The sequence below is a fragment of the Protomyctophum bolini genome (assembly GCF_963924005.1).
Source record: "Protomyctophum bolini genome assembly, chromosome: 14".
Lineage (NCBI taxonomy): Eukaryota > Metazoa > Chordata > Actinopteri > Myctophiformes > Myctophidae > Protomyctophum > Protomyctophum bolini.
The window spans coordinates 1,108,679-1,132,157 of NC_137875.1; the positions used below are offsets into that span (position 1 = coordinate 1,108,679).

At 46.9% G+C, this 23,479-nt stretch overlaps 1 protein-coding gene across 3 annotated transcripts in view; it reads right to left on the bottom strand.

The window, feature by feature from the left end:
- Window positions 1–23,479, bottom strand: part of znf318 (zinc finger protein 318) — a 48,462-nt gene extending 24,983 nt beyond the window's left edge. For all 3 annotated transcript variants that reach the window (XM_080782744.1, XM_080782745.1, XM_080782743.1), the window contains exons 1-9: window positions 22,898–23,479; window positions 17,039–17,160; window positions 15,701–16,184; window positions 13,369–13,611; window positions 11,941–12,161; window positions 6,266–6,539; window positions 6,041–6,118; window positions 4,038–4,198; window positions 2,725–2,871 (exon numbers count right to left, since the gene is read on the bottom strand). In XM_080782744.1, the coding sequence (XP_080638870.1) occupies window positions 2,725–2,871; window positions 4,038–4,198; window positions 6,041–6,118; window positions 6,266–6,539; window positions 11,941–12,161; window positions 13,369–13,611; window positions 15,701–16,184; window positions 17,039–17,160; window positions 22,898–23,293 (2,126 nt within the window). In that variant the 5' untranslated portion in view covers window positions 23,294–23,479. The remainder of the gene's footprint in view (window positions 1–2,724; window positions 2,872–4,037; window positions 4,199–6,040; window positions 6,119–6,265; window positions 6,540–11,940; window positions 12,162–13,368; window positions 13,612–15,700; window positions 16,185–17,038; window positions 17,161–22,897) is intronic.

Here is a 23,479-nt window from a genome sequence, read left to right on the forward strand (position 1 = left end):
AACCAACCCACCTCCTCCTCCTCCTCCTCTTAGTGTAACTAAACCAACACACCTCCTCCTTCTCCTCCTCCTCTTAGTGTAACTAAACCAACCCACCTCCTCCTCCTCCTCCTCTTAGTGTAACTAAACCAACCCACCTCCTCCTCCTCCTCCTCTTAGTGTAACTAAACCAACCCACCTCCTCCTCCTCCTCCTCCTCTTAGTGTAACTAAACCAACACACCTCCTCCTCCTCCTCCTCTTAGTGTAACTAAACCAACCCACCTCCTCCTCCTCCTCTTAGTGTAACTAAACCAACGCACCTCCTCCTCCTCCTCTTAGTGTAACTAAACCAACCCACCTCCTCCTCCTCCTCTTAGTGTAACTAAACCAACCCTCCTCCTCCTCCTCCTCCTCTTAGTGTAACTAAACCAACCCACCTCCTCCTCCTCCTCTTAGTGTAACTAAACCAACCCACCTCCTCCTCCTCCTCTTAGTGTAACTAAACCAACACACCTCCTCCTCCTCCTCCTCCTCTTAGTGTAACTAAACCAACACACCTCCTCCTCCTCCTCCTCTTAGTGTAACTAAACCAACACACCTCCTCCTCCTCCTCCTCTTAGTGTAACTAAACCAACCGTCCTCCTCCTCTTCCTCCTCTTAGTGTAACTAAACCAACCCTCCTCCTCTTAGTGTAACTAAACCAACACACCTCCTCCTCCTCCTCCTCCTCTTAGTGTAACTAAACCAACGCACCTCCTCCTCCTCCTCCTCCTCTTAGTGTAACTAAACCAACACACCTCCTCCTCCTCCTCCTCCTCTTAGTGTAACTAAACCAACACACCTCCTCCTCCTCCTCCTCTTAGTGTAACTAAACCAACACACCTCCTCCTCCTCCTCCTCTTAGTGTAACTAAACCAACCCTCCTCCTCCTCTTCCTCCTCTTAGTGTAACTAAACCAACCCTCCTCCTCCTCCTCCTCCTCCTCTTAGTGTAACTAAACCAACACACCTCCTCCTCCTCCTCCTCCTCTTAGTGTAACTAAACCAACGCACCTCCTCCTCCTCCTCCTCCTCCTCCTCTTAGTGTAACTAAACCAACACACCTCCTCCTCCTCCTCTTAGTGTAACTAAACCAACACACCTCCTCCTCCTCCTCCTCTTAGTGTAACTAAACCAACACACCTCCTCCTGTGTCTCTTAGTGTAACTAAACCAACCCACCTCCTCCTCCTCTTAGTGTAACTAAACCAACACACCTCCTCCTCCTCCTCCTCTTAGTGTAACTAAACCAACACACCTCCTCCTCCTCCTCCTCTTAGTGTAACTAAACCAACACACCTCCTCCTCCTCCTCCTCTTAGTGTAACTAAACCAACACACCTCCTCCTCCTCCTGTGTCTCTTAGTGTAACTAAACCAACCCTCCTCCTCCTCCTCTTAGTGTAACTAAACCAACCCTCCTCCTCCTCCTCCTCCTCCTCTTAGTGTAACTAAACCAACACACCTCCTCCTCCTCCTCCTCTTAGTGTAACTAAACCAACACACCTCCTCCTCCTCCTCCTCCTCTTAGTGTAACTAAACCAACACACCTCCTCCTCCTCTTAGTGTAACTAAACCAACCCACCTCCTCCTCCTCCTCCTCTTAGTGTAACTAAACCAACACACCTCCTCCTCCTCCTCCTCCTCTTAGTGTAACTAAACCAACCCACCTCCTCCTCCTCCTCCTCGTGTAACTAAACCAACCCTCCTCCTCCTCCTCCTCCTCCTCTTAGTGTAACTAAACCAACCCTCCTCCTCCTCCTCTTAGTGTAACTAAACCAACACACCTCCTCCTCCTCCTCCTCTTAGTGTAACTAAACCAACACACCTCCTCCTCCTCCTCTTAGTGTAACTAAACCAACCCTCCTCCTCCTCCTCCTCCTCTTAGTGTAACTAAACCAACACACCTCCTCCTCCTCCTCCTCTTAGTGTAACTAAACCAACACACCTCCTCCTCCTCCTCTTAGTGTAACTAAACCAACCAACCCACCTCCTCCTCCTCCTCTTAGTGTAACTAAACCAACCCACCTCCTCCTCCTCCTCCTCCTCCTCTTAGTGTAACTAAACCAACACACCTCCTCCTCCTCCTCCTCCTCTTAGTGTAACTAAACCAACCCACCTCCTCCTCCTCCTCCTCTTAGTGTAACTAAACCAACACACCTCCTCCTCCTCCTCCTCTTAGTGTAACTAAACCAACCCACCTCCTCCTCCTCCTCCTCTTAGTGTAACTAAACCAACCCACCTCCTCCTCCTCCTCTTAGTGTAACTAAACCAACACACCTCCTCCTCCTCCTCCTCCTCTTAGTGTAACTAAACCAACACACCTCCTCCTCCTCCTCCTCCTCTTAGTGTAACTAAACCAACCCACCTCCTCCTCCTCCTCTTAGTGTAACTAAACCAACACACCTCCTCCTCCTCCTCCTCTTAGTGTAACTAAACCAACACACCTCCTCCTCCTCCTCCTCCTCCTCTTAGTGTAACTAAACCAACACACCTCCTCCTCCTCCTCTTAGTGTAACTAAACCAACCCTCCTCCTCCTCCTCCTCCTCCTCTTAGTGTAACTAAACCAACACACCTCCTCCTCCTCCTCTTAGTGTAACTAAACCAACACACCTCCTCCTCCTCCTCCTCCTCCTCCTCTTAGTGTAACTAAACCAACACACCTCCTCCTCCTCCTCCTCCTCTTAGTGTAACTAAACCAACGCACCTCCTCCTCCTCCTCTTGCGGTGTCTGCCGCCACTGCCGCTGCCGTCAGAGCTCCCCCCCGACGAGTCCCGCCGCTGGCTCCTCCTGTCGGGCCGGCGGGTGGGGGTCTTGGGCGGGGCCTTGGTACCCTGGAGACGCTCCTTGGTCCTGGGGAGGGAGGGGGAGGGGGCGTTATTAATTAAATCTTTAGTCCGTTGATTTGATTGAGTGATCGATAAAGGTTCAGTTATAACAACACCACCACCACCACACTGCTGCTGCTGGCGAGTTGAATACATCCGTCTCTGTGTCAACAACCCATTCTGACCGGGCACCCATTTTGGTGTTGGCATCATGTTATGCTTTAGCTATTGAAAAATAGCAGATCTACAAGCTCATATCGCGCCACCGAGTGGCGCGCTACGAGCTTGTAGGTCTGCTATTTTTGAAAAATTCGAAGAACGACTGACATTTTTAGAATCTGATCTCAGGTCAGAATGGGTTAATCAGACCAGTGTGTGTCCCGTGGAAACCTCGTATGAATCTGATCTCAGGTCAGAATGGGTTAAGAGTATATATGAATAGAGACGGCACCCAGAGGAAACCCTGAGGCCAAATGGACATAGTGGCCGAATTAAGGTATTGCAGCGTGGGCCCAAACACATGAACGCGCTGGTCCGTTGACTATCATTGTGCACGTTCACGACGGCAGCACGCTCGTTCGTGCGCGTTCAACGGCAGCGCGTTCATGTGTTTGGGGCAAATCCATCCCAGAATGCACTCCGTTCCTACACGGAAGGAGTGAAATCGCCTCATGTGCTTTAGAGCAACTTAATGCAAGTGGATGGAAGGAGAACGCGGATGCCATCTCTATTCATATATACTCTAAGGTCTCACCAGCCAACACACACTGAACTGAAACCATCGTCTTGCTGAGGTCCAGTAAAATAATGTCCCTACCTGGCGGCCATCTTGCTGAGGTCCAGTAAAATAATGTCCCTACCTGGCGGCCATCTTCCTGAGGTCCAGTAAAATAATGTCCCTACCTGGCAGCCATCTTCCTGAGGTCCAGTAAAATAATGTCCCTACCTGGCGGCCATCTTGCTGAGGTCCAGTAAAATAATGTCCCTACCTGGCGGCCATCTTGCTGAGGTCCAGTAAAATAATGTCCCTACCTGGCGGCCATCTTGCTGAGGTCAGCCACTCCCAGGTCCAGTAAAATAATGTCCCTACCTGGCGGCCATCTTGCTGAGGTCAGCCACTCCCAGGTCCAGTAAAATAATGTCCCTACCTGGCGGCCATCTTGCTGAGGTCCAGTAAAATAATGTCCCTACCTGGCGGCCATCTTGCTGAGGTCAGCCACTCCCAGGTCCAGGCCGATGGTCTTCAAGAGGTCCTGCAGTTTCTCGTACTCCTCCACCGCCTGGCGCTCGCTCTCCTCCAGGGTCTCCCCCCCGCCCCCGGGACCGTAGGACGCTGAGGGGGGGTTGGACACCTTAAAGACCGCCCCCCTCATTATTATCATAATAATAATAAATCATTTTATTTATAACGCACTTTACATTTATTTACACTTCACATATAAGATCACACAAGATGCACATACAGTAGGCGGAGCCAAATACTGTAGTATAAATTGACTGTAACCAAATAACTCAAATAACAGAAATGAATAACTTGATTATTTATATTTATGAGGATAATATTGAGATTTGAGCTTGCTGAGGGAACATCCAGGTCATGTGCTGCAACATAATAGTTAATAGTTCCACTGTAGGCTTGCATTTTATCTGTACTATTGTTGAAGCGGCATCTATTTGTTCTCAATTTCTCATTTCTCAAGTTTGAGAAATTTCATACATTTTAGGGACTTCTACTCATGTGATTTTTTTATGTTGTCCCACCCTTGATAAGTGAAGTAAAAATAAAACTATAATGTGATACTGTAGATTTCATTAGTTTTATTTCCCCCCCGTTTGGGACACCATATATGTTTTGTGGCATAACTCCACGATTATGCAAGCTACATTTACACAATTGGTATTGCTGGATTCATATGTGTTGCTATGACAATCCATTCCAGAGTCACTACAAAGTAGAGCAGACATCTACATAGAATTCCGCCTACTGTAGGTATGTGTTCAAATTACTATATCTCATATTGACATTAAATATAGGATCATAGAATGCAGAGAGACAGTAAACTATAGGATCATAGAATGCAGAGAGACAGTAAACTATAGGATCATAGAATGCAGAGACAGTAAACTATAGGATCATAGAATGCAGAGAGACAGTAAACTATAGGATCATAGAATGCAGAGAGACAGTAAACTATAGGATCATAGAATGCAGAGAGACAGTAAACTATAGGATCATAGAATGCAGAGAGACAGTAAACTATAGGATCATAGAAAGCAGAGAGACAGTAAACTATAAGATCATAGAATGCAGAGAGACAGTAAACTATAGGATCATAGAATGCAGAGACAGTAAACTATAGGATCATAGAATGCAGAGACAGTAAACTATAGGATCATAGAATGCAGAGAGACAGTAAACTATAGGATCATAGAATGCAGAGACAGTAAACTATAGGATCATAGAATGCAGAGAGACAGTAAACTATAGGATCATAGAAAGCAGAGAGACAGTAAACTATAGGATCATAGAAAGCAGAGAGACAGTAAACTATAGGATCATAGAAAGCAGAGACGGTAAACTATAGGATCATAGAAAGCAGAGACAGTAAACTATAGGATCATAGAGAGACAGTGCAGCGTCTCAGTAAACTATAGGATCATAGAATGCAGAGAGACAGTAAACTATAGGATCATAGAATGCAGAGAGACAGTAAACTATAGGATCATAGAAAGCAGAGAGACAGTAAACTATAGGATCATAGAAAGCAGAGAGACAGTAAACTATAGGATCATAGAATGCAGAGAGACAGTAAACTATAGGATCATAGAAAGCAGAGGGACAGTAAACTATAGGATCATAGAATGCAGAGAGACAGTAAACTATAGGATCATAGAATGCAGAGAGACAGTAAACTATAGGATCATAGAATGGAGAGAGACAGTAAACTATAGGATCATAGAATGCAGAGAGACAGTAAACTATAGGATCATAGAGAGACAGTGCAGCGTCTCAGTAAACTATAGGATCATAGAGAGACAGTGCAGCGTCTCAGTAAACTATAGGATCATAGAATGCAGAGAGACAGTAAACTATAGGATCATAGAGAGACAGTGCAGCGTCTCAGTAAACTATAGGATCATAGAGAGACAGTGCAGCGTCTCAGTAAACTATAGGATCAGGTAAATGTTTCTACCTGAACCGTGATGTTGTTGTCTGTAGTCAGGGTGGGTCTGCTGCTGCTGCTCTGGTACTGAACCTCTGGCCCGCCGGACTGCACGGCCACGTGCACACACACACACACACACACACACACACACACACACACACACAGACATCCATTCACAATTTAGGCATTTATCAGACCAGTAGACACTCTTAACCCAGAGCAGTCTTATCTGTGCACGCCACTGGAACCGACCTGTGTGAGGCTGTAGACGTGCTGCTGCGCGGGGGGAGGGGGGTACAGGTCTCCGTACAGCGAGTCCTCCGTGACGTCCCCGTACAGCTCGGAGTAGGAGGCGGGGTGGTGGTGGTGGTGGTGGTGGAGGTGGGCGGCGGCGGCGGAGGGGGCGGAGCCTGCGGCGGGGGCCTGCGGCGGTCCGCGGGGCTCCTCGCTGCTGTCGCCGTACAGGAACTTCTCCTCGTCGTCGATGTCGTCTTTGGGCCGGCTGTCGCGGTTGGTAGAGAGACGCCTGTTGGTGTAGAGAGAGAGAGGCGCCCGTTAGTACCTGATCCATGTCGGGTTTTTTTTAGGGTTAGTACCTGATCCATGTCGGGTTTTTTTAGGGTTAGTACCTGATCCATGTCGGGTTTTTTTAGGGTTAGTATCTGATCCATGTCAGGTTTTTTTAGGGTTAGTACCTGATCCATGTCAGGTTTTTTTAGGGTTAGTACCTGATCCATGTCGGGTTTTTTTAGGGTTAGTACCTGATCCATGTCAGGTTTTTTTAGGGTTAGTACCTGATCCATGTCAGGTTTTTTTAGGGTTAGTACCTGATCCATGTCAGGTTTTTTTAGGGTTAGTACCTGATCCATGTCGGGTTTTTTTAGGGTTAGTACCTGATCCATGTCGGGTTTTTTTAGGGTTAGTATCTGATCCATGTCAGGTTTTTTTAGGGTTAGTACCTGATCCATGTCGGGTTTTTTTAGGGTTAGTACCTGATCCATGTCGGGTTTTTTTTAGGGTTAGTACCTGATCCATGTCGGGTTTTTTTTAGGGTTAGTACCTGATCCATGTCGGGTTTTTTTTAGGGTTAGTACCTGATCCATGTCGGGTTTTTTTTAGGGTTAGTACCTGATCCATGTCGGGTTTTTTTAGGGTTAGTACCTGATCCATGTCGGGTTTTTTTTAGGGTTAGTATCTGATCCATGTCGGGTTTTTTTTAGGGTTAGTATCTGATCCATGTCGGGTTTTTTTTTAGGGTTAGTACCTGATCCATGTCGGGTTTTTTTAGGGTTAGTACCTGATCCATGTCAGGTTTTTGTTTTAGGGTTAGTACCTGATCCATGTCGGGTTTTTTTAGGGTTAGTACCTGATCCATGTCGGGTTTTTTTAGGGTTAGTACCTGATCCATGTCGGGTTTTTTTAGGGTTAGTACCTGATCCATGTCGGGGTTTTTTAGGGTTAGTACCTGATCCATGTCGGGTTTTTTTAGGGTTAGTACCTGATCCATGTCGGGTTTTTTTAGGGTTAGTACCTGATCCATGTCGGGTTTTTTTAGGGTTAGTACCTGATCCATGTCGGGTTTTTTTTAGGGTTAGTATCTGATCCATGTCGGGTTTTTTTTAGGGTTAGTACCTGATCCATGTCAGGTTTTTTGTTTTAGGGTTAGTACCTGATCCATGTCAGGTTTTTTTTAGGGTTAGTACCTGATCCATGTCGGGTTTTTGTTTTAGGGTTAGTACCTGATCCATGTCGGGTTTTTTTTAGGGTTAGTACCTGATCCATGTCGGGTTTTTTGTTTTAGGGTTAGTACCTGATCCATGTCAGGTTTTTTGTTTTAGGGTTAGTACCTGATCCATGTCGGGTTTTTTTTAGGGTTAGTACCTGATCCATGTCGGGTTTTTGTTTTAGGGTTAGTACCTGATCCATGTCGGGTTTTTTTAGGGTTAGTACCTGATCCATGTCGGGTTTTTTTTAGGGTTAGTACCTGATCCATGTCGGGTTTTTGTTTTAGGGTTAGTACCTGATCCATGTCAGGTTTTGTTTTAGGGTTAGTACCTGATCCATGTCGGGTTTTTGTTTTAGGGTTAGTACCTGATCCATGTCAGGTTTTGTTTTAGGGTTAGTACCTGATCCATGTCGGGGTTTTTTAGGGTTAGTACCTGATCCATGTCGGGTTTTTGTTTTAGGGTTAGTACCTGATCCATGTCGGGTTTTTTTTTTTAGGGTTAGTACCTGATCCATGTCGGGTTTTTGTTTTAGGGTTAGTACCTGATCCATGTCGGGTTTTTGTTTTAGGGTTAGTATCTGATCCATGTCGGGTTTTTTTAGGGTTAGTACCTGATCCATGTCGGGTTTTTTTAGGGTTAGTACCTGATCCATGTCGGGTTTTTTGTTTTAGGGTTAGTACCTGATCCATGTCGGGTTTTTTTAGGGTTAGTACCTGATCCATGTCGGGTTTTTTTAGGGTTAGTACCTGATCCATGTCGGGTTTTTTTTAGGGTAAGTACCTGATCCATGTCGGGTTTTTTTTAGGGTAAGTAACGGTAAGTGATTCGTTTTTGTCCGTCTGGTACCGATTCTAAACACAATATAAACAATAAGGGCCTTTCTCGGCCCCGCCTCTCTCCCTGTGTTTTAGGATCCAAGATGGCCCCGCCTCTCTCCCTGTGTTTTAGGATCCAAGATGGCCCCACCTCTCTCCCTGTGTTTTAGGATCCAAGATGGCCCCGCCTCTCTCCCTGTGTTTTAGGATCCAAGATGGCCCCGCCTCTCTCCCTGTGTTTTAGGATCCAAGATGGCCCCGCCTCTCTCCCTGTGTTTTAGGATCCAAGATGGCCGCACCTCTCTCCCTGTGTTTTAGGATCCAAGATGGCCCCACCTCTCTCCCTGTGTTTTAGGATCCAAGATGGCCCCACCTCTCTCCCTGTGTTTTAGGATCCAAGATGGCCCCGCCTCTCTCCCTGTGTTTTAGGATCCAAGATGGCCCCACCTCTCTCCCTGTGTTTTAGGATCCAAGATGGCCGCAGCACCAGGAGGGGGTGACCTTACTGGGCTGCGTTCACAAACACAAGACGCCTGTCTTGTGTTTGTGTTTAATGGCCGCTCCAATGCATTTCCAATGGAAGCTCACATGGTTTGACCAAACATTTTGTTAGATGGTGGGGAGGGAGGGGGGCAGAACACATCCATCAAAGCTGTGTTCAGACACAAGTCAGGTGTCTTGAACGCAGCCCAGTGAAGTCATATGTCGACCCCACCCGCTCACCACTGCCCCACCCCCTCCTGGTGCTGCGGCCATCTTGGATCCTAAAACACAGGGGCTGCATCCGAATTGCTAGGGTTGTTCCCTACTCCCTACCCCCCATACGGGGATCCAGACTAGGGTTGTTCCCTACTCCCTACCCCCCATACGGGGATCCAGACTAGGGTCGTTCCCTACTCCCTACCCCCCATACGGGGATCCAGACTAGGGTTGTTCCCTACTCCCTACCCCCCATACGGGGATCCAGACTAGGGTTGTTCCCTACTCCCTACCCCCCACACGGGGATCCAGACTAGGGTTGTTCCCTACTCCCTACCCCCCATACGGGGATCCAGACTAGGGTTGTTCCCTACTCCCTACCCCCCATACGGGGATCCAGACTAGGGTTGTTCCCTACTCCCTACCCCCCATACGGGGATCCAGACTAGGGTTGTTCCCTACTCCCTACCCCCCACACGGGGATCCAGACTCTAGTGGACTCTATAGTGAGGATTTGGGACAATACTCCCTGTATGGGGAGCACCGACTCTGACGTCAATATGGGTAGAGGGCGCTATAGGTCCGCAGGTTCATGTACTTTTTATTTGAATGAAATCCCCATAGGGTTTTTTTTTTCAGATCGCCTCATAAAGAACTGTTTGAAAAATAAACAAATCATCCCGGCCGTTTCACTCATTTGGATATGAAGAATCAACTGACTACAAGAAACCAGTCAAAACGCTGCTGCTGAATTCCCGCTAGGAACAGACTGTATCGAATAAGTGACTGCAGGCTGTCACCTCCCTGCAAGGACCGTTTGTTTCATTGTTTTAAATTCATGAATGAATAAATAAGAAATTGGTTAATGAAAATATGTTTGCACTTTGCAGGCATTTAGGCCTATATGTCTATGATAAAAGATTATTATTCTTTTAAAATAAGATAGGCCTATGATTATTATCAATAAATTAATATTAGGCTATATCCATTATCCAGCAATATGAAAACAGTGCACCACCTTGACAATATGAAAATATCAGCAGCATCATTGATTAACCACATGAACCCCGCTAATCCTGGGGCGGGGGGATACGGCAATATTGAATTTAAATTGAATTGAATTGAATTGATCTACAAGCTCTGCTCACAATACGGACGTTTGGTGTTAACCCATTGATGCCTGAGGCTGAATCTGGGAACGCCTTCTATAGAGCGCCGCAGTCCCCAACTTCTTTCAGAAAAGCGAGTGGCCCAGGAAGTGGAAGCCCCATGCATTCTCCCATCGGCACTTTTAATATAATTTATTTAAAGACGGTTACGCCGCGGACAAAGCCAATTCGGATCGTGACGAATCATGACAATGAACACAATATTTTGGGACGATCAAATCGTTAGAAAGAAGAAAAGAAAGTCAGGAGACAACACTATTTGTTTTATTTTTCGTCTTATAAATTATTTGATCGGCCCAAAATATTGTGTTCATTGTCATGATTCGTCACGATCCGAATTGGCTTTGTCCGCGGCGTAACCGTCTTTAAATAAATTATATTAAAAGTGCCGATGGGAGAATGCATGGGGCTTCCACTTCCTGGGCCACTCGCTTTTCTGAAAGGGGGCGGGACTGCGGCGCTCTATAGGGCCTGACCTAAAGGTTTCTGAAAACCTTCAAATTCTGATGATTTTCTTTTTTTAAATAGTTATGTTGCTACATGTATAGCAATAGCTGATGAGACACAGAGAGCGCGCCGGCATCAAGGGTAGAACAACTTATACGTTGCACCAGGCGTCAATGGGTTAACAGAAACAGCAGTCCAATACATGACTGCCTACATAATTAAGTTTTAATGTATTTATCGCAATTCAATGAAATAATGTTAGATAGCATATTTTTTCATGGCAGGAATTAATGAATATTAATAAAACATATGTTCGGACACAATGTGTCTCAAATGCATATATTTAGCCTACGTTTGTGATAAAGAATCTCACAAATATATTCTACAGCAAGCAACTGATTCCTCTCCTAACGTCTTGCGCTGGGCCTGGGTGATACAATTAATCAGATTAGTACAGTAATACTATTGCAAATAGATTTATTATAAATAAAATAAAACCATTTCAAATAAATGCACAGATCATTTGTCTGGAGATCTGTAGCTTCGAGATCCGCCAGGGAAGAAAAGAGAGGGGAAAGCGAACGTTTAAAAAGTACATTTGTGTTGATTTATTTTGCTGGTTCAACTTCTGCCTCTTCTGAGTTGGAGCGCATGCATGCAGAAGCAGTGAACGTGCGCAAACGCATGCATGTGCGCTCAAGAGCGAGCTTGCGCAATGCATTATGGGGCAGATTTGCGTCGCTGTGTTTTTGTAGTGACCATCGGATGGTCCCTACAATTCCCGGTGCATTGTGGGATACTTCAGTCCACTACGTTAGGGTGCAAAAATGCTCACTACACATTCGGACACTATAACAAAATGGCGGAACCCCAAAGTAGTGCACTATATGGGGCATAGGGAATGAATTCGGACGCAGCCAGGGAGAGAGGTGGGGGCGAGAAAGGCCCTTATCGGAGAGGGGCGGGGCCGAGAAAGGCCCTTATTGGAGGGGCGGGGCCGAGAAAGGCCCTTATTGGACATAGATGACCTCAGCGTCAAACTGAGCGTCTGTCTCCTCCTCCCTCCTCACCTGTCGTCCTGCTTGGCTCCGCCCCCTCCCAGCAGCTCCAGCAGGCCGGCCATCTCCGATTGGTCGAGCCCGGCGCGCTGCGCCATGTGGGGGTGGTCTCTGAGCTGAGACAGCATGGAGGCCAGCGAGTCGGGCTCCATTCCCTTCACGGCCCCCAGGAGGCGCTCTGCCACACGCGACATGCTCGACGTGTCCAGTCCTCCCCGCGGCGAGTCCACGCTCTGGAGACAGGAAACACAGAGGACAACGTTTAGCTAGAGTCTACGCTACAGGAAACACAGGACAACGTTTAGCTAGAGTCTACGCTACAGGAAACACATGACAACGTTTAGCTAGAGTCTACGCTACAGGAAACACATGACAACGTTTAGCTAGAGTCTACGCTACAGGAAACACATGACAACGTTTAGCTAGAGTCTACGCTACAGGAAACACATGACAACGTTTAGCTAGAGTCTACACTACAGGAAACACAGAGGACAACGTTTAGCTAGAGTCTACGCTACAGGAAACACATGACAACGTTTAGCTAGAGTCTACGCTACAGGAAACACAGAGGACAACGTTTAGCTAGAGTCTACGCTACAGGAAACACAGAGGACAACGTTTAGCTAGAGTCTACGCTACAGGAAACACATGACAACGTTTAGCTAGAGTCTACGCTACAGGAAACACATGACAACGTTTAGCTAGAGTCTACACTACAGGAAACACAGAGGACAACGTTTAGCTAGAGTCTACGCTACAGGAAACACATGACAACGTTTAGCTAGAGTCTACGCTACAGGAAACACAGAGGACAACGTTTAGCTAGAGTCTACGCTACAGGAAACACATGACAACGTTTAGCTAGAGTCTACACTACAGGAAACACAGAGGACAACGTTTAGCTAGAGTCTACGCTACAGGAAACACATGACAACGTTTAGCTAGAGTCTACACTACAGGAAACACAGAGGACAACGTTTAGCTAGAGTCTACGCTACAGGAAACACATGACAACGTTTAGCTAGAGTCTACGCTACAGGAAACACAGAGGACAACGTTTAGCTAGAGTCTACGCTACAGGAAACACATGACAACGTTTAGCTAGAGTCTACGCTACAGGAAACACAGAGGACAACGTTTAGCTAGAGTCTACGCTACAGGAAACACATGACAACGTTTAGCTAGAGTCTACGCTACAGGAAACACAGGACAACGTTTAGCTAGAGTCTACGCTACAGGAAACACATGACAACGTTTAGCTAGAGTCTACGCTACAGGAAACACAGAGGACAACGTTTAGCTAGAGTCTACGCTACAGGGAGAAGAGTCTGGGACGTGTGGAGCGTTGTCCCGGGGTTTAATTTTACGTGCGATAGGAGTAGAGTCTTCGGAGACTCATTCTGATAGGCTGTAGAGCCTTCAGAGACTCATTCTACCTACCCTGATGGGCGTGGAGTCCTCAGAGTCCAGCCTCTTCTTCAGGATGGACTTGGTGGGCTGTCCCAGGGTCTCCTCCAGAGCCTTCCTCCGCCGCGCCAGCTCCAGCTCCTGAAACTCCTTCTTGTTCTTCTTGCTCTTCTTCTTCTTGTTGTCGGCCTGCTCGTCTGCGCCCCCGTCGCTGCTCTGGCTGCTGCTGGTACTGCTGGTGCTCACGCTGCGGCTGCGGCTGCGCTCGCGGCTCGGCTGAAAAAAAAAAAAAAAGGGTTTTTTTATGGTTACGTTGAGCGGTCAGTGTTGGTCAGGAGAGCAACGTTAACAATAACGGAGTTCAGGACGGAGATTAATAAAAGGATGGAGATTTATTGATATCAAAATTGATCGCATCGCTCCACAGGCTGGGAGCGTCGCTCCACAGGCTGGGAGCGCATCGCTCCACAGGCTGGGAGCGCCGCTCCACAGGCTGGGAGCGCCGCTCCACAGGCTGGGAGCGCCGCTCCACAGGCTGGGAGCGCATCGCTCCACAGGCTGGGAGCGCATCGCTCCACAGGCTGGGAGCGTCGCTCCACAGGCTGGGAGCGCATCGCTCCACAGGCTGGGAGCGCATCGCTCCACAGGCTGGGAGCGCATCGCTCCACAGGCTGGGAGCGTCGCTCCACAGGCTGGGAGCGTCGCTCCACAGGCTGGGAGCGCATCGCTCCACAGGCTGGGAGCGTCGCTCCGCAGGCTGGGAGCGTCGCTCCGCAGGCTGGGAGCGCATCTCTCCACAGGCTGGGAGCGCATCTCTCCACAGGCTGGGAGCGTCGCTCCGCAGGCTGGGAGCGCATCTCTCCACAGGCTGGGAGGGTCTGTTGGGCAACATTCAATGTTATTTCCGGTTGGGACGTCATCCAAAATGCCCCCCCCCCCCCCTTCCCCTCCTACAATAGTTAACTTTCATGACATGGATCGAGAGGCATTTGCAGCACTGCGGCTATAGCTCTTGTTTTGGCAGATAAGTAAGCCTGGGATGGGAGGCTATGCAGACAGTCAAGTCTACCAACCAACGGGTATGGCTACTGCAGTCTACAGCCATGTCTTTCTCTCGTTACGTCTCGTCCTTTTAATTAAGGATAAACCCGACGCTTACGTCGCTCGAATGCCAAATGTGCCGTGCCGGCGTGCCAGCCAGCGCAAGTGCAGGGGAGTCGAGGGGACCGCGTCGGAGACAGGCTAACCCAGCCAGCCCACCAGTGCCAGTGCCATGTATGTACATGAGGCTGGTTTAGGCAGCACATTCATATAATTGACAGTTGGCAGCGACTCGCGAGGCAATCTAAATAGATTGTCATAAACGTGCATGCAGGTCACGGTGTAGAGACAGACAGGACAGGAGGGAGGAGCTGCACCTAAAACAGCAGCGTGTGTGCGCGCCTATTTAATTGTTATTTAATTCATATGGTTCACAGGTTCAGGCTTTCGTTCACCAATATATTAAATGAATGAAGACTTTAATGAGCCTACAACTAACAACACACAGCAGGCGCGTAAGCGTGGATCAAATGATTGACTGGGCAAATTAGCCCCGGCCGGTTCAGGTCGCAAAAACGAGGGCGAGGCTTGATTTCATAAGGGCGTGCCAGATAGATTTCAGCCGTCACACGTCGGAACGAAATGAAGGAAGGATCAGCTGTTTGCGACCACTTTATAAATGCCGTGGCGACGTGGGTGTACCACGAAACCCGCACTCGAATTTGGGGCAGATTTTACACTGAATTGATAAATGAGGGCGATAGTCACTTAAGGAAGTGGTTGCACCACTTAAAAATAGCAGATCTACAAGCTCATAGCACGTCAGGCTCAAATCTTTGAATGTATATTCTTTCAGGGTGAATCTTTGCTTCTGAGGGGTTCCTGGAAGTGGAACGTCATATTTTCAGATGGGGGTCGGAGGCCAAATACATATCATTTTTGGGGTCCTTGACATGAAATATTGAGCACCACAGAAACATGAGTTATTTTACACCACTAATACACTGAAACATGAGTTATTTTACACCACTGTGATACACTGAAACATGAGTTATTTTCTGAAAATTGTCATCATTTAAAAGACTTAAACGTCGACGTCAGGCCTAAACAGGTTAATGTCTGCCAAGGACATAATTAACTTATTTTTCATCAACTCCCACAGCGCCAACAACGCCATGAAACGCCTTTTTAAAACGTGTATAACGTTGGGCAAAAAATAATAATAATAATAATAAAATAAAAATATAAATAAATGTATAGAAACTGGCGGTCAGGGCCTTTTTGCGCCACCCTAGCGGCGATGGAAGCTTAGTAAAAGAAGCACCTTGCGCGCCACGCTGCGTCCTCTGCTGCGCGCCCTGCTGTGACTCCTGGACCTGGACCTGGACCTAGACCTGGACCTGGACCTGGACTTGGACCTGGATCTGGACCGGCTGCGCGGCCGGCTCTTGCTCCGCCCCCGGCTCTTGGCTCGGCTCCGGTCGGGGCTGGGCGTGGTGTTGTTGTTGCGGGCGTGGCTGCGCGCGCGGCTGCGTGCCCTGGAGGAGCGCTCGGGGCTGGGGGGGGGCGTGTTGTTGTTGCGCACGCGGCTGCGCGCCCGGCTGGAGCGCGCAGGGCTGGGGGCGGGGCTGCGCGTGCGGCTGCGCGGGCGGCTCTTGCTGCGCCCGCCGCGGCTCTTGGCCCTGCTGCCGCCGCGCTCCTTGCTGCGGCTCCGCCCCCGGCTCCGCCCCCTCTCCCCCCCTCTGTCGCGGCTGGGACTCCGCCTCCGGCCCCCGCGCTCGTGGCTGGAGCGTCTCGACGGGCCGTCTCTGGAGACATGAAACACTTAGTTAAATATTAACCCCTTTTGGGGTTAGCATTACGTTACGCTTTAGCTATTTAAAAATAGCAGACCTACAAGCTCCTACGAGCTTGTAGGTCTGCTATTTTTTTTAAATCGAACGACTGACATAGAAACATAGCTTTTAGGGTAGGTACCCTCACAAAAAACATGCAGTAATCCTGCAACTTGGACACTCAGGCATGAAGGAAGCATGAGTTCAAGTCCGTTGCTCTCCCCTTGTCCCCCATATATGGGAACTAAGTTGGTCTCCCCTTGTCCCCCATATATGGGGACTAGGTTGGTCTCCCCTTGTCCCCCATATATGGGGACTAGGTTGGTCTCCCCTTGTCCCCCATATATGGGGACTAGGTTGGTCTCCCCTTGTCCCCCATATATGGGGACTAGGTTGGTTTCCCCTTGTCCCCCATATATGGGGACTAGGTTGGTCTCCCCTTGTCCCCCATATATGGGGACTAGGTTGGTGGAGGGTGTGTAGAGCCCAGGATCGCATTAGATGATTGACACAGGGGTGAAAAATGGGTTACAAAATCGTGGGATAATTTTTTTTATATATATATACACCGGTAAACAGAAATACAATGTGCAACACAGTGAGGACCAATGATTGGTCAATGCAACAACAAATAAAAGTGGTTAATCGCAATTATCTGTGTGAAACTTTATCGGCAACATAAATGTGTAATCGTTGACAGCCCTAGATATGATGTGTGTGTGTGTGTGTGTGTGTGTGTGTGTGTGTGTGTGTGTGTGTGTGTGTGTGCGTACGCATGCGTGTGTGTGTGTGTGTGTGTGTGTGTGTGTGTGTGTGCATTGCGTCACCTGTTCTGTAGGTGGCGTGGGGGGGCGGAGCCAGACGGCCCGGTCAACTCGTTGCCAACGGTGATGACCAGGTTGTGGTCCAGTGGCATCCCCCCTCCCCCCCCTCGAGGAGAGGGAGATCTCTGCAGGGAAAACAAACGCACCCGACATCAGTCACACTATGGATGGAACAATTCATTGAACTAATGATCCATTCTTTACCTTCAGCTATAAGCTATAAGCTATAAGCATTCGAGCATCAAAAACAGCAAAAATCCCTAAAACGAAAGAAAGCAGCAAAAGATTTAAAGGAGAATTCCATACTAAAATGCTTTCTTACCTTTCTTTGTAGTTGTTACGTCCCCAACAAAGAGGTCCAGGTGTTATTTTGTGCAAAAGCTCCTGATTGGCTATTTCCCCTACCAAAAGCCCTAAATGAATTGCATTGAATTTAATGGGAATTGAATGGGGCTATGGGGTGTTGTGCTAATTCGCTTATTTCCATCGCTCAAAATTATAATTTCTTTGTATATATCCTCTCTTCATAATGTAAATAATATCCCAAGCGGCACACTTTACTACTTTTTTTGATGGAAATAAGCGAACTAGCATAACACCCCATAGCCCCATTCAATTCCCATTCAATGCAATGCAATTCATTGAGGGCTTATGGTAGGGAAAATAGCCAATAAGGAGTTTTTGCACAAAAAAACACCTGGACCTCTTTGGTGGGGACGTAACGACTACAAAATAAGGGAAGAAAGATAAGAAAGCATTCTAGCATGGAATTCTCCTTTAACACTTATCTTTTACTTTCTCTAATAACAACCTCCTAAAACATGAACCTTGGTTGGAAAAAAAAACCTAACATTTTCCTTTAAATACTGGTTCAGTTTTGGAACCAGAACCTTCTAAAATCTCTTCCAAATCCGTCAACAAGGCCTGCCGTGGCACTGGAGAAAACTATTGTTGGAGAGGTTTGTCTAGAGTCAGCTGTGATTGGACCATAGCAGTTTAATAATCACACTAACATGAAGGGGGGGGGGGGACCACAAGGGAGACAGCGCTCCTTTCACCTGACAAATATCACCATGTGATTATTTCTTGTTATTAATGTATTTATTTTGAGCTTGTGCGTTGGCCATCTTTCGCAAACCAATAATGAATTAGGCTTTACAAATCTATAATATTATGCTCCTGGTAATCAGGTGTGCTTTGAACATTATTCTTTTTTATATTGTTTTCATGTTGTTAACCCATTCTGACCTGAGATCAGATTCATACGAGGTTTCCACTGGACACACACTGGTCTGAATAACCCATTCTGACCTGAGATCAGATTCTAAAAATGTCAGTCGTTCTTCGAATTTTTAAAAAATAGCAGACCTACAAGCTCGTATCGCGCCACTCGGTGGCGCGATATGAGCTTGTAGATCTGCTATTTTTCAATAGGTAAAGCATAACATGATGCTAACACCAAAATGGGTGCCCGGTCAGAATGGGTTAACCACAAAGTACACAAAAAGGCAACGGCAGCATTGAAGTTAATTTCTTTCTGACCGTAATATAGTCAAAGCATACCTATTTGCACGCACCTCGACAGTGGGTGCAGGGCCAATAAGGCAATCATGGAAGGAGGTGTTGTTTTCGTCGACTAAAACTAAGACGAAAAATGTCCGTCGACTACCTATTTTCACTGACAAAAACGAAATGGAACCTAAATGAAAACTAAGCTACGATGACTAAAACTAAGACTAAATATACTGACAATTTCGTCGACAAATAAAAACTAGACTAAAATGTTAGGAAGGGACAATAGTGGACAAGAGATCCAGTATAAGTCATTTTACACTTGGCTGCATGCTGAGAATAGCTGATCTACAAGCTCACACAGCGTTGTGAGCTTGTAGATCGGCTATTTTCAGCAAGTGTAAAAACACTCATTACGACGGCATCAAGACCCGCCAAAATACATTTTAGTCGACTAAATCAACTGTAGACAGTCCAAAGACTATGACTAAAGTAAAATAGAAATTTGCTGCCATAAACAACACTGCCACACACCATTCTTTTGGTAAAGAATGACTTTATTGAATGGACAACGTTTGGATCTTCACAGATCTTCGTCCGGTCAGTATATGTATATACAGTATGTAGATTAGGGCTGTCAGAACGAATTTCATAATATGAAAGAAATTCGAATATTAAAAAATATATATATATTCGAAAGCTAAAATTGCCATTCGAATGGAGCTTTTATCATTTATTAATTCTATTTAATATTTTTATTTTGTTTTATGTTATTTTATCCGCTCACTAAATGTATTGAGTAACGAATCTACCGCTGTGAAATCTCCCATCTGCACGCACGCACACACGCGCGCCTCGTCACCTCCTCCCTCCTCTGCACGCATGCACACACGCACAGTCGCACAGCGCGCTGCAACTAAGAAGAATCACTCACATGTTTTATTAGTACCGTCGAGTCTGTCGCATATTGTGGACAGTTTGAAAATGCGGGTCCTACGTGCATTAAACCATTAACGTTGGTCCGGCTGGTTTCATTTTGTCCTACGCGATTACGTGAATCAGCATGGCTGCGCCTGCAGTAGGCTATTACCAAAACAAACACATGGTAGCCTGCTTTTGTGTTGCACATGGAAAGCAACTGAAAACGACAATGGATATATTAAAGACAGTTCCCCTGTGCACAGCGGAGATAATGCAAAACTCCAGGTACGAACAAAAACACTGACTGTCTGAAGCTGATCATCCACGACTAACTATCTCCAGACTAGTCCTGCAGTCCCGCAATGAAGGAAAGACAATCTCGCCTCTCACTATAGTCCACTACAATGCCATTCTAGCCTTAAAACCTACATTTATGTGTTATTCAACAATTACTTTAGCGCAAAATATAGGCTTCTCTATATATCTTCATTGCTATTTACTAATGATGGCCTGTTCATCGTGACAGGATTCTGTTTAAAAAGAAAAAAGAAAAAGTTCATGATTCCTGACTAGCCTACTCACTACTCAGACTATACTGTATCAGAAGTATACAACGTTCACTGTAAAATGCATTTGCACTATAGACAGACAACAATCTTACCGTGCTGAGTGCACTGTGCTCAATAAAACAACAGTTTAAACGCTATTTTGTGCCGAAAACCATTATTACATGGGCTGAAAGTACTGCTTTGTCGTTTGGAAGGGGGGCCCCTCTAGTGGACAGAACGTGCATCGTCAATCTGTGTATTATTATAGGCTAAATATGAGCTAAAATAAACAATGTAAATATTCGAATATTTTCGAAAATTACAAATAATGAAGCAATGAAATTCGAATTGGATTATAGAGGTGAACTGACAGCCCTAATGTAGATATACTGACCGGACGAAGATCTGTGAAGATCCAAACGTTGTCCATTCAATAAAGTCATTCTTTACCAAAAGAATGGTGTGCGGGCCCTAAACCTCCTTCCATTATATAGTCAAACCCATCATCTTGGTTTCAGATAAAACCCAAAGCATCCGGTGGTCTATGGCCATGCAGCCTACTTCTATTATATCCATTAATGTGCACGCACGCACGCACGCACGCACGCACGCACCCACGCACGCACGCACGCACCCACGCACGCACCCACGCACGCACGCACGCAAATGGAGAATTGTTTTCAGTTTCCTCCTCCTGTTTTGTACTTTGATGTACATGTGTCATGTGACAGAACAAATCGACGGTACGCAGTGACTAAATCAGGCTGGCTGGCGCTCCAAAACAGAACTTCTGCTTCTATCAGAACGGGCTGTGAAGGTTCTGCTTCTATCAGAATGGGCTGCGAAGGTTCTGCTTCTATATCAGAACGGGCTGCGAAGGTTCTGCTTCTATCAGAACGGGCTGCGAAGGTTCTGCTTCTATCAGAACGGGCTGCGAAGGTTCTGCTTCTATCAGAATGGACCACTGGGTACTTTGAAAGTCTGGTGACGCGAGGTTGATTAGGTACGTCTTCTCTTGAATCTTTTTGATTGATTGATAATTTTATTAGACGCTTAGATGCAAACAGTACAGGATAGTACAGGGTACAGTCCAGCACAGCATTGGTCCAAAAGGACGGCACCGAAGAAAGACCTTAGCGGTCTTGTTTCCATTCGGGTCCCATGCATTCATTCACAATGACATAACAGTGACAACAAACAATACGTTTCTCAAAACACACTAGATCTATATGTACAGGTTGGAATAGAAATATACATTAATAGAACATAAGAGCCAATCACCTTCTCTCCCTTTGACCTGATCACAGTGACGGGTGACTGACCTTTGACCTGAAGACAGTGACGGGTGAGTTTTCAGACCCTTTTTAAAGGAAACCAGTGATCTGCTTGTTTTGAGGGAAGGGGGCATTCCACACTTGTGTGGCAGTGCTGTGAAATGTGAATTTACACTCCCTCTAGTATTATACGCCAGGGACCCCCATTAGAGAGGATTTTTACGGCTCTAGCAGTGATTTTCTACCAGTTTAATTTCTCAAGGACCCCCCCCCCCCCCATTTCTATCTCTTAATTTATATTGGAAAATCAATGTTTTAATTTAACTCTGAATTTGGTTCCAAACTATCATTTAAGCTGGGGACCCCTTGGAACTCCCTCTAGGACCCCTGGGGGTCCCCGGACCCCACTTTGGGAACCAGTGCTGTAGATTGACTCTCTCTCTCTCTCTCTCTCTCTCTCATGTGGAGCTGGCAAACAGCGCCCCTTACTAGTACTCAGTCATACATACATACATACATAGGTTAACACGGACATTGCTGGTTGTAGGAGTGGTTGCACCACTCAAAAAAACCCACAACAAACAAAGAAACAGAATAAAGAGTGCAAGAATTTGAGCATTCACACAAATAGTAACACATTGTACATGTTTAACCTGCAGTAGCAAACAAATAGTAACACATTGTACATGTTTAACCTGCAGTAGCAAACAAATAGTAACACATTGTACATGTTTAACCTGCAGTAGCAAACAAATAGTAACACATTGTACATGTTTAACCTGCAGTAGCAAACAAATAGTAACACATTGTACATGTTTAACCTGCAGTAGCAAACAAATAGTAACACATTGTACATGTTTAACCTGCAGTAGCAAACAAATAGTAACACATTGTACATGTTTAACCTGCAGTAGCAAAGTTAGGTCAACATTATCTGAGCAGCTCACAGCAGGTTTGCGTTCCAATAAAAATATACAACCAAATGTAGTTTAGAAAAGGTGCAAGTCGAGGCCATGTTCCATAATATGTATACCAGGGGTTCCCAAACTTTGTCCATGTCAAGGACCCCGAGATTGACACTAATTAGCCCCACGGACCACCATTTGAAAAGGATATGCCAGCCAGGGACCCCCATACGAGAAGTGTTTCTACGGCTCCAGCAGTGATTCTCAACCCGTTTAATGTCAAGGACCCCCCCAGTTTGACATGCATTATAGTCTACGTAATACGGACCCCCATTTAATGGCATTTCTATCAACTGGGGACCCCCAATGTATATTGTAAAATAAAATCAATGTAAATTTAACCCTGAGAGTGTACAAATGGAACCAAATGGACCCCATTTGGCTCCATGTGTTACACTCTCAGAGTTACAGACGCATAAGGGTCCATTTGGTTCCATTTGTAGTGTACACTATCAGAGTTACAGAACCACAAGGGTCCATTTTGTTCCAAACTTATCATTTAGCTGGGGGACGCCCCCCCCCCGGGAACTCCCTTCAAGGACCCCTGGACCTGGGGCTCCCCGGCGGACCCCCACTACTTTGTAAACCACTGATATAAACAACATTCAGCTCATACATAAATGACGGCATGGATCCCTTTACCTCTCTAGCTTTGGCTCCAGGGCCAGAAGAACCGGAGGAGGGGGGCCAGTAGTCTGCGGGCGGCGGGCCGCGGTGCTCCCTGCTGCCCGGGCCGGGGGAAGGGTACCTGCGGCGGGGCGGCGAGGAGCGGCGGTAGGGCTCTGGTGGTGGGGGTCCGCCTCCTCCTCCTCCACCTCCGTGGTGGTGGTAGTGAGGCGGCGGCGGAGGAGGACCCCGGCCTCCTCCTCCTCCTCTGTCGTCCCGGTAGGAGGGAGGCCCGGGCGGGTAGCCTCCTCCACCTCCACCTCCACCGGGCCGGTGGTGGTGCGGCGGCGGGCCTCCTTCATACGGAGGTCCGCCGCCGCCGGAGGAGGAGTACGGAGGAGGGCCTCTCGGCGGAGGCCGTCCGCGGTACATCGTTTAGCCGTGTATCTCACACCACTACCGCTGAATCAATTAAATCCCCGTTTTGTTTTGTTATAAAACGTTAAAATGGTCGTGTTTTTTCTGTTTCGTTTTAATGGTTCCTTCGCGCGAGCTTCTCTCTGTGTGTGCGTGTAGTTTAGTAATGATAATAACAGAGTCTGACTGCACTGCACTGCA